At 33.9% G+C, this 12,718-nt stretch overlaps 1 protein-coding gene across 1 annotated transcript; it reads right to left on the bottom strand.

Moving 5' to 3' along the window:
- Positions 1 to 130: 130 nt before the first annotated feature.
- LOC145004320 (homeobox protein knotted-1-like LET6) lies at positions 131 to 3,775 on the bottom strand. Its single transcript, XM_078963209.1, has 5 exons — positions 3,752 to 3,775; positions 3,205 to 3,604; positions 2,297 to 2,612; positions 743 to 990; positions 131 to 566 (listed from the first exon to the last, which is right to left on the bottom strand). Exons 2-5 carry the CDS (start codon positions 3,583 to 3,585, stop codon positions 366 to 368), a joined length of 1,146 nt encoding a protein of 381 aa, XP_078819335.1. The 5' UTR covers positions 3,586 to 3,604; positions 3,752 to 3,775; the 3' UTR covers positions 131 to 365.
- Between the last annotated feature and the right edge of the window lie 8,943 nt (positions 3,776 to 12,718).

Below are 12,718 nucleotides of genomic sequence, written 5' to 3'. Positions count from 1 at the left end.
CCATTTGGATTTACTATACTTGCACTTTTTTATACAACTACCGGGATTTTTTAAACTTTACACGCTTATTCATGTTGCTTTAAATATAAGTTAATTTATGTGGTGGCGTTCGACATCAAAAAATAACAAGTAAACACGAATATCGTACTTGCATTAAGTGCATGTCTTAAATAACAATGTCTTATAATCATCCAACTCTTAAGACCAATAGGTCAACATACATGAGAACGGTAACGAGCTTCTTTTCATCCCTTACTGTTCACACAAACTTGCAAAACCCCCCATCCAGTTCGATCTCAATCACACATAGATATGGTCATTTGTTGAGATTTCATGCCACATTTGGGCGTGTATATATATAGCCCTTATAGCAACGAAACGTCCATGGGATAAGGGTTCCCAAGGATGTTCTCCATGAAATAGTGATGAGGATGAGCTGCATCCATTACCACAAACTGCATATCCTCAGATGGCTTCCAATGTCGCTTCCTTTGGTTTATGAACCAGTTGTTTATCTGCTTCTGGTCTAGTCCTGTTGACTCAGCCAGTGCCAACTTCTGAGCCTCCTGTTCACAAGAGACAGTAGTAGGTTAAGAGAGAAATGTAAAGTTTTTCTTTTTTGAAGCCTGTGGAGCGTTTCATACATAGTTATAACCACTGGGCCACCTTGAATGTGGTAGGAGAAGTATACAGATTGCCAGATAGATTTTGTTTTAATCAAGAAAACAGTATATATAGTTACCGAAGGGTATGGCCATTTGTAATGCCTAGTCCACCAGTCGAGTAATTGTTGACGTGCTTCTTTGGGCAACTTTCCTTTCTTTCTCTTCTTCATGAACTCTTGCTTGAGACTACCTAAATAACCACTATACTTGCGTAACAGCTGACCCTTCAGTTCCTGATCTTCAGCTTGAGGATCTATGAGATTGTTATTTACATCCACCTCTTCTTCGGATGATCCATTTTTATCCATACCTACTTCGCCACCCGCTGAATTTTACATCAAATCAAAACAGAAATTATCAAAGACAAAAGCAACTTTAAAGGAGTTTTTAGGCACAAAATGCAGTTATGAACTATTCTTAGATGCAATAAGGTACATGTATCTAGAACATATGGAACAAATAGACTACTGTGTTCTTCCATATGGTCTGCTATAAGAATACGATTTCAAAACTAAAGCTTATTTGTTGTATATACATCACAATAAATAAAAGCCCAAATATATGCACAATTTTTTTTTTTGTTCTGATCACCAATTTCAACCTGTTGACAACTAACTCGTAAAATGCATGCATCTTGATCACATTTCCACAAAAATGGTTGGAATGCAATCATCCAAACTAAAGATATAGGTTTCATTTATTCTATCTGGGTAGACTTCCCATATCATTACTTGCTAATGTTGCTATCATCCGAACCAAAGATATAGGGTTATCTTTTTCCTTGGGTGCTTTGGGTGGAAATGCAATCAACCTTATGTTAATTGCAACAAAAAAATCTCCCAGGGTAAAAAACAATGTAATATTGGACAGGATGTTGCTAAGAAAAGGAACATATAATTGTACTTGTATATATGTATCTCTACATTCCAGGGGTGAAAAACTGGAAATTTGTACAGGTTATTTTACTAGAAAAACAGTGCAAAGCTTCCAGGATGGAGTGAAAGATTCATCACAATAGGCCTCCATACATATACATCGTTTAGGGTCCTCCCCTACAAATCTTTTACATTATACACGTAAATGGATCAGACATAGCCGTATAGTGTCATAAAATAGATCATAGATGAGCCTCATATATCAAAGATTTTTTCATGTTTGTATACATGAAAATTAGAAACTTTTGGAAAAAGGAACTTTCACAAGAATTCATGTGATATGAAACTGTAGGCAAACAATTGTCAAGTCTTGGAAATTGTGCTATGGACAAATTTTGAAAACAAATTTAAGATCTATACATGATATATATTAACAGTACTTTTTGGTGATTACTATTGTAAAAAATAATTTAAGAACCAGATAGCAAAAATGAAGGCAATAAAGTGTTCCAAGAAAACAGAATCGCATCTAGTTCATAAGCATGAAGAACATTCAAAGAAGCGTTTTTGTACTGGAACCATTAAAAGAACACTTCTTTTAAAAGTTTTAGGATGAAATCAAGAGTCTAATCTGTAGTTTATTAGTAAACAATTCCCCAGGATCATAATACATATATATATATATATATATATATATATATATATATATATATATATAGAGAGAGAGAGAGAGAGAGAGAGAGAGAGATAAAGCACCTGAATCTGAAGTAGAAAGGGAGATGGCCTTGAACTGGGATTCAACTCTTGAGAGAAAAAGCATGGCTTCTTTGAAGGGTTTGGCGAGTTCTTGCTCGTATTTAATGAGCATCTCACAGTAAGCTTCCATGAACTGATCAAGTGCTGGATCTTGTCCGATGATCATCAGATTCATTCCTCCACCACCACCAGCAGCACCTCCATCACTGGTACCAGCATCACAACCTACGGAGCCGGAACGACTGGACATCGCAGCCACCACCGACGCTCTGCAAGCATCTTCTAGTCTTTCCACTACTTCTGGCGGTGCTCCTATCTGTATTTTGTATTGATTAAAGAAAAATTCTTTCATATTACTCCTAATTAAACACAAATACATGCTTCATTTATCAAATATACGTTACGAAAGTGGAAGAATAAACTTTCTGCGTCTAAATAAGGGTTTTGCCTTGCATTTTTTTATTCTCTCTTCAAGAAAGTATATTATGCTACCAAATGAAGAAAGAACTAAAAGAAATGATGTCACGCACACAGAAACACACAAATCTAGAAAACCCACTTCTAGGTTCCTTCTTACAAGTTGTTTGCTTTTAAGAGTGTCTCTATTACACTACTAAATCAAGCAATAGCTATGAATCAAACACACAAACCCCTGAAAAAACACAACTTCATTTTTACTCAGGATTTCTTATTAGATTCTACCAAATGCAGAAACCAGTAAACAGATATACAAAGATATGCCGAAACCTGAAGATACAAAATTCCATCACTTGTTTCAGTTGTGAATTATATATGGAGAACTATATAGATCCGTTTTAGCTGATAGGCGAGCGCGCACAAACAAACACACGCGAGAGAGAGAGAGAGAGAGAGAGAGAGAGAGGGGGTTAAGAAGTAGCTAGATATACCTTTTGGCAGTTAAGATAAGCTGATAAGAGACGAGGGTAATGAGGATGAGACATGATCTTTGCTTTAACAGAAGAAGAACACGAGGAGGAGCTCATGAAGGCTAACTCTCCTCCATCGTTGATATTAATGGTGCCGTTTTCAAGCATCATAGCAGAAGTCGAAGTCCCACAGGTACTATGATGATGATGGTGGTGGTGATGGTGATCTTGATCGGCGAAAATTAGGTTGTTGTTGTTGTTGTTATATGAAACAGGAGGAGGAAGACATAGTGCTCCAACGTTGTTATTATTACTATTACTGCTAGTATTAATGATGTTGCTGTCTCCAAAACTCATCAAACATGATGAAGTACCTCCTCCACCTCCAGCATCCCCCTCCATTTCTCCTCTCTCTCTCTCTCTGTGCAAACTTTTTTACTCAACTTACTGTTTGTAAAGATATGTATAGAAGGATATGGAGGACTTACGTGTCTTTTGTGTGTACATGAGAGAGAGAGAGAGAGAGAGAGAGAGAGAGAGAGAGAGAGAGAGAGAGAGAGAGTCTTACCTTCGACTTACATGAGAGGGGCTTCTCCCGAGTTTTAAGCTTACAAAAGGGGTCTTTTACTGAAAAATCGTATATAAACATAATGCCAAGTATTGATTTTCCAATAATTAATTAAATGAACAGTATAATTGATTAATTTGTTTATTTTTATAAAAATGATGTTACTTTATTATTTATTGAAAATTCAATGCAAAAATTCTATTATAATGCTTGAAAATAATATAGATGAACTGCCAAGCATCGAGTCTCCAATAATTAGTTAAATGAACAGTGTAATAGATTAATTGGTTTATTTTTATAAAAATTATGTTACTTTATTATTTACTGAAAATTCGATGCAAAATTCTATCATAATGCTTGAAGATAATATGGATGAACAAAGATCGACCATGATGAAAGATATTATAATAAAACTATATTAGAAATATTTTGAATATTAATTAGTATCTTTGATATTATAAAAAAAAAATAGTAAATTATATCATATTCATATTAATCTCATCCGAAAAATTCACTATCGATATTTTGGACATATCATGGTTAAACTAGATTTTTTATAAGAAATTTTGTATTTCAACCACTAATGCTCGTTGCATAGACAATATATATTTTATATTACACAAGCCTTTTAAGATATCAAACTGATCAAAACATCAATTTAACAAAATGAAATGAGTTAATTAAGTTTTATAAAGAGAGTGGTATAATCAATTTAACAAAATAAACTAGTTTGAGACTATGGTTATTGTAGTGTTAGTTGATGGTAATTAAGTTTTATAAAGCCCTTTGTATAATCAATTTAACAAATTGAACTAATTTGAGTCCATGATTATTCTAGTGTTTATTAATGGTAATGTGGTTTATCTTTTGTCTGAAATGACAAAGAGGGGTAGGTATCCAAAATGCAATGAAATTAAATATGAGAGGAGGTTTTGCGCTTGATGGCCATTTGTTTACTCACTTCTTGCATGTTATTCTTAGCCCGTCCCAGAATGTGGGCGATAGAGGCGACCGTCCAGAGCCCATATTTTAAAGGGGTTCAAAAATTTTATGGAAATTATTGTATTTAGAAGATAGTACAAATAATTTTCTTTTAATTATTGATTTGTTATAAAAAACTTGATTATATTTGTATATTTTAAGGGTATGTTTTTTTCTTTCGCTCTGAGCTCAAAATATGTTTGGAACGGTCCTGATTATTCTCTCTTTCATTCTCAATGTATTGTCATTTGTCTCCTTCACTTAAAATATGTAGGAATGGTAGTAACACTAGGTAGAGCTCATCAAAGGACCGCTACGAATCTATAATTAAATGTGTTTTAACAAAGACATCATATATACTATATCATGGTGGAAAAGCATAACTTCTTAATTGTTAAGCGTTGTGTGTTGTGCGTGTAGGGACAATTAGATATGTGTCAAGGTGTTTTATCTTAAAAGATTTTTTCAAGATGTATATTTTTATCGAAAATTTATAAATACTTTGTTAACTTTTTATTATTAACTCTTCCTATAAAACATTTATAAACTTGAAATAATTCAATATGCTATTTGTTTTATATTTTCCCGCTTTCAAATTATTCAATATAATTGAATAATTGTAAATTATATATATATATATATATATATATATATATATATATATATATATATATATATTAATTAGGGAAATAGATACGGTAAGAAAGAAATTTTTAGAAATTATTAATCTATTAATAATAGATTAATTAGGAAAATAGATTATTTATCTCCCTTTATCTCTAGATAAAGATTCTTCATATACATTTACTTAGGGTTGAAATTATCCAATCCACGCATGCACTTTAAATCAATGTGCGCTCCAATGGCAACTTCATCTTCAAATCGACGCGTCCACTCTAGTTAACTATTAGAAAAGGTGTAATCAGCGGTGACAAAAGTCGTCGGTAAGAGTAAAAAAGACGCCGGTAAAGAAAATGGTTATGACACGTCCTCAGTAAAAAATCCGAGTTACTGCTCCATCGCTATTGATTAAAATATCACCGGTAAAGAAAATTGTCGCCGTTAATGATTTTGTCTTCTGTAATACTTATTGTCGCTGTTATACTGATGTCACCGATAATAATATTTTTTATTTTTTTAATCAACGATTTAGGGTATAAAAAAAACCGATACATACGAAATTAAATGCAGAAAAAAATTACATAACAATATCTGATTAGATACCAAATACTGTTATAATTAATTTCATACAAAAATTAACACCAAAATTTTACAATCCTAACAAGTAGTTTAGTGTCATGACAAGTTTAACATACAAAACACAAATTAATTATTCGATGAACCATCATCTTATTTTCCACCGTTTCCTCCTTGATCGTTCCCCGATTGAAAAAACCCATAAAGCTCCTCTCTGCATGACTAGTCGTTGAGCATTGCCCGGAAATTTCTAACTACATAATAAATAACATATATAAACTTATTAGTTAAATTATCAAACATAAACAAAAACTATCAAAGTACATTACTATTTCTTGCACTTAAATACAAGACATATCATAAGTACATTGTGATTTCTTGCACTTAGGACAAAAACACAATTACCAAATCAACATGTATTTATCGATGCCAAAGTAAATTGTTATTTTTAAACTAAGGCAAAAAACCAAAGCATATTGTTATTTCTTACACTTGAGAAAAAAAAACCTAATTACTGAAGCTTTTAGCAATAATCACCACAAACAAAAATTACCAAATCAACATGCATTTTATGATGCCAAAATACATTGTTATTTTTAAACTAGAGACAAGAAACTAGAGTATATTTGTATTTGTTGCACTTAAAATATAAACACTTAGAAATTTAATAATTTTACTCTATTTGTGCTAAAGAACCTTAAATACAAGAAATATCAATGTACATTGCTATTTCTTGCAGTTAAAAGACAATAAATGCCAAAAATACATTGTTATATCTTGCACTTGGGTCAAAAGCACAATTACCAAATCAACGTGCATTTATTGATACCAAAGTACATCGCTATTTTTAAACTAAGACAAAAAAAACCATAGTACATTTCTATTTGTTGCACTTGGGACAAAAAAACCAATTACGAAAGCTTTTAGAAAATAATCACCACAAACAAAAAATATCAAATCAACATGCATTTAGTGAAATTAAATAATATTGTTTTGCCTGTGATGGTTGTGGTGGTGAAACATCCCAAAATTCATGATCGAAAAATTTCATTTTCAAATATTAAATAAAACCATAGTTATCAAAACTTTCGTCAAAACATAAGTCAAAGTATCCAAAGGCATCACAATCGTGTTTATAAAATAGAACATCATATCAAAACATCAGAGTGAACATCCCAGACTAAAACATCATGGTGTGTGCAATGCAGTCATCCCGAGTTCTTCCCTTTGCTAGTAGAAGTACATGAAACCAAAACTGAAAAACATAAGCAAGAATCTTAGTGATTTTCCCATACTACCACATATCATACACATAATCACATATACTGGGCCCTCGCCCCTTCATTGGGCCTCACCCGACATCAGGCTCTGCCTGGCATCAGGCTCCCGCCTGTCATCGAGCCCCACCCGATATACAAATCTGTTTATCCTAGGCCCCGCCTGTCACTGGGCATCGCCCGCTATACACATACAATCAATACTATATAATCATGCTAACACATAAAGAAAACATACGCAGTACTATGCGTTCTAGTCCTTAGGCTTTGCCTATAATGGGCCCCGCCCTTATTCTAGTAATGATGAGATATGGAACCCTATCCACACTCAGCTAATGGTGAGATACGGGACCCCGCCCACTCTCACTTCCCTAACTAGTCACATACAAGTATTACACAGACGATTATAACTAAACATGCACAGAGTCATCAGGTACCACCCGACATCGACCCGTAGACCGAAAACATACGTATAAGCATTCCTCGGGTACCGTCCAACATTGAACCGTTGTCCGGAAACATACATATAAAAATTCCTTGTGCATCGCTCAACATTGAATCGTAACCCGAAAAACATATAAACATACATCGGGCACCGCCCAACATCGGACCTTATTCTGGAATACATACAGTCATAAATATGAGCCAACATTGGTGCCTTCGACCCTTTCAAACAAGAGGAAACTTACCTTGATGCTGAATCTCAAGGTAAGAAATCTCTAGCGGCTACTCTCACGACTCTCGAGTTATCAGTACCAAAATAACACTTAATTAGCAATTAGTTCCAAACCATGGTCTATAGTCCTTACTTGGGGTGAAATGACTGTTTCACCCTTGGCCCAATAAGAATCACAACCAAGGCTCAAGCTCAAAACCAACAAGGCCCAAACTATAAAATCCATGAAAGCCCATCAATGGCCCAATTTTCCAAATTGGGCCCTAAACCTTACATGTAGCTACCCTTTTAGAACCAATTTCCTACTTCATAACCCTGCATGGGTTAATCTTGGTGGAGTCAAGTCAAGGTCAAAGTCAACAGAGAAATTCCCCGATCTAAAGCTTCCCCCTTAATATGACTTTATACCTTAATATGACTGCCACAACAGAGAAATTCCTGGATCTAAAGCTTCCCCCGTCAACTATGCACCACCAACTTCAAACTCCTTTAAGAAAGCACCAAAGAAACACTCTTTAAACTTACACATACTCAAAATGGGAAATGGGGCACGATTTAGGATTTCTCTGGACTGAGGGGATGATGAGAGAGGCTAACAATGAGGCTTAAGGCCTCTAAATAAGGTGCAAAATCCCGTATTTAGGGTTTCCCAAAACCTGTCCAACTCGTCAAGTTGGTCCTCCCCAACTCATCGAGTTGGTTTTTAAATTCCCATGTGCCAAATTATCCCCGTGTGCCAAAAAAGTTCATCCCCAAATCATATTTTATCTTTTTTTTACAACACCATCCATTACGTAGGCCTGAAATGCAAACTATATTACATCATAACTTAAAATATATTATGGAAAGTCATGAGATAATAACTATATTGCAAACAATATTTTTTTATTCGTGAAATGCAAACTAACAGTCAACCCACTATCTTGTGGTTTATTTCCACACCTATCTTGAACCATCAGCAAAATTTCTGCAAAGTTCTCAAGAAAAGTTATTAATTCTATATCATGATCTTTTTTTAATTTTTTATAAAAAGGTTGTGCTATAAGTACCTTTCTATTCACAATGAAAGAGTACACAAAACACTATTCTCCTCACATTTAGCGATACACATTTGGGGTACATATAACAATTGCATTTATGAAATTAATTACTGATAAGGCCGGACGGAGTGGATAGCGGGGAGACCGCGGGATCATGTCCCGCACGAAGAAACAGCGCACCGTGGGTGCGGGAAAGGAAGTGCGGGAAGAGGGTGGGGGAGAGAGCCCCGCTCTCTCTCTTTCTTGAAATGATTGGCTGCTTTTTTTTCTTTTTTTATTCCAAACGGCTATATAGCCGTTATATATATATATATATATATATATATATATATATATATATATATATATATATATAGAGAGAGAGAGAGAGAGAGAGAGAGAGGGAATAGTTCAAATAAAAACAGTAAATAGTGTTAGAACGTAATAACATTTTTTTATGTTATTATTCTGCAATGAATTTTGTATCGATACCTTTACGTCATTATCCAGTAAATAATAAATGAATAGTCAAAGGTTAAAATTAAAATTAGAATTTACGACAAAAATGCTCATACATAAGTTTATAATAGAATAATAACATTATAATGAATATATGACTAGTCGAAAGTTAATATTTATATTATAATTATTTCAACAATACACATATACAAAATCCATTATAGAATAATAACACAAAAATAGTGTTTTTACGCTCTCACACTATTTACTGTTTTTATTTGAATTTACTTATATATATTCTTTTTCTTTCCCTTTTCTTTACTTTTAAATACTACAACATTCTACCATTTTTTTTTAACCCATAACCTATATTTCTCTCCAAAAAATATTATTCAAAATGTCATCATCTTCATCATCCGATTCGACGGGTGTATAGGAGACTAAATTTATCAGTTCCGTCATGGCGAAAACGGTTGCATACTATCAAAACCGACTAGGCGAAACATCACGTGCACGACCTAAGCTAAGAAAGTCGCCGTTGCGTAGAAATCACGAAGCCGGACATGATCGCCTTATAGAAGATTATTTTGCAGATGACGTCATCTACGCTGTAAAGTTTCTGTTGGATAAGGTATCTAAGTCCATAACTTATTTGGTACATACTTGATCCGACCCGGCATGATCCATTTGGGTTGCATTTCATCCAAACGATTTATGGATAATTTTATGAGAATTGTATACTTACGATTTATTAATATATTATAAGTTATAATATATTAATATGAAGTCATGTTATTTAATTAGTTTTAGTCTTAAATTAATTATGAATTAATTTAGAGATTAAAAAGAAGTGATTAAATTATGGGCTATTATATTTTATATAGTGTGGGCTAATACTCATTTGTTAATGGGCTAAGCTAATATGGAAGTCCATGGATGATCCATGGAGCTTTTAACCCATGGATCCTTGGAAAGGAAAAGACATGGGTTATTAGGTTTTCACCCTAACCATGCACACTATATAAAGAAGCATATGATGCAAGAAACGTGACTCTAGTTGTGTGAGACTTAGTGGTGGCCGATTTCATAAGAAAGTATACTACTCTCTCAAAGTTTTCTAAGTGTTTGTGGTGATTTGTGATTTCCATTTGAGGCATTCACACTATTGGTGCTTGGCTCTCAAACTCCATAGGAATCAAACTCATCATAAGGTATGTAATCTCATCTAATGCTTTTATGTTTAAAAGTACCCCATGCCATGTTAGATAGGTTATGAACCTTGGAAAATTATTATTTTGCATGTATTTAGACAAACATAGATCAAAGGTTTATTAGGGTTGCATGCACACTTAGGAAGTGTTAGATTGCTCAAAACCCAACAGTTTCGACGTCGGTTCCTGATGAGGAATGAACTATTCTTACGTATTGTTGGCGATTTGGAAGGCTGTTTTCCATATTTCCAATGGAAAATGGATGCAAGGCAAAAAAAAAAAAAAGTTTCTCTCTCATTCAAAAATGCACGGATGCAATTCGCCAGCTAGCATACGGCATGGGCGCAGACAAATTGGACGAGTATTTTAGGATGTCAGAGCGTACCGTGCGGGAGTGTGTGTGTGTGTGTGTGTACAAGTTCTGCAAAGCGATCTATTTGGTTTATAGGCAATGATATTTGCGCAAACCAACTATCAACGATATCCACTAATTGTACACGGTGCATGAAGGCAAGCATAGATTCCTTGGAATGCTGGGTGGTATCGATTGCATGCATTGGATTTGGTCATTAAGCCCCAACGCATGGCGTGGTCAGTACATGAGAGGCGACCAAAAAGATTCGACGATCATCCTAGAGGCTATCGCATCACATGATCTTTGGATATTGCTGTTGGATTAGTGTCTAAGTCCATAACTATTTTGGTATGTACTTGACCCGATGGTGCATGGTCCTTTTGGGTTGCCTTCACTAAAGCAACTTGATTGGAGAAATGAATAAAGAGAGAGAGGATAATATGATTTATTAATATGTTATAAGAATAATATATTAAAGGAGAAATCATATTTGTTTAATTAATATTGGTCAATAATTAATTAAGAATTAGTTTTGTGATCAAATGTAATTGATTAAACTAGAGGGGCTGATTTGTAATTATGTGATAGTTACAAAATAAGGTAAGAATTATCTTATATATATGGTGAACGAATTTGAGGTGTAAATCCCTTAGAATTAGAGTATGATAAGGATTCAAGGATTATCTTATTGGTTGCTTAATGGATAATCAACTAGATAAGGATAATGACTGAAACCCTATCTCTACACCTATATAAACACCCCTAGGGCCATGAATTCGTGTATCCCTTCCCAAGAGGTCCTAGATACGAATTCTAACCTCTTACCTCTTTCTTTATACCTTCTCCATTTGCTTATGGTGTTTGTGAGCCATTAGAGGAGTGACACTTGTGACTCTAAGCATTCCAAAGTCAATTCAAGGAGATTTGTGATTGTTATTGCTACATAACAATCAAGGTAACACTATAAACTTATTCTCATGTTAATATGATTATATGTATGCTAGAATTAGGGTTTATAGTCTTGGATTCAAAGCATGTACAATAGAGAAACCTAGATCCAAGCATTAGGGTTTGTATGAGCACATAGGATGTCTTATGACCAAAACCCATAAGTGGTATCAGAGCCTTGGTTGGTTTCAATTGTATTGATGCATATTTAATCGTAATAAGCACTGAAAATCAATTTTTTGAGTTTTGAAGGTTTGACTCGCCGAGTCACTTGGTGAACTCGCCGAGTCAGCTGGACTCGACGAGTCCAAGCCCAGACTCGACGAGTCAAAGTGTCTGACAGCTCGTTTTCGCGATTTTCTTCCTGTTTTGGCTTTGGATAATTACCATAAACTCGTTTTTGTGATAAAATCCGAATTTTTTCATTATTATGTGATTATCCTTACCTAAATAGAAGATAATTGTCAAAATTTAGATAATCACTTGTTTTATTAGATAAAGTTTGATTATTTGTAATTTAGATTTGAATTATCTTGTGAAATAGTTTCAATTTATCCCTTTAGGTTTTATAGTTTAAATTTGAACCCCAAAAGTTTTGTTGTTTTGAAATTTAAATAGTTAAAACCCTAATGTTTTGAAAAAGGTTTCAAAACTTGCCCTCAAGTTTTGGAATTTAAAAGTTGATTAAAAGTTTAATTAGAAATGTTAAATTCTAAAACTCTAGTAATGTTTTGAAAAGTTCAAATCACACCCTTATGTTTTTATTAATTAATTAAGGAGTATAATTAAAAGAGGTTTAATAAATCCATAAAAGTTTAGGTTAACCATTTAATTGAATTAAAAG

The sequence above is a fragment of the Lactuca saligna genome, chromosome 7, assembly GCF_052625555.1.
Source record: "Lactuca saligna cultivar CGN05327 chromosome 7, ASM5262555v1, whole genome shotgun sequence".
NCBI classification, from domain to species: Eukaryota; Viridiplantae; Streptophyta; class Magnoliopsida; order Asterales; family Asteraceae; genus Lactuca; species Lactuca saligna.
Note: the sequence above shows the minus strand (reverse complement) of the source record. Positions and strands in the feature narration are given on the sequence as shown.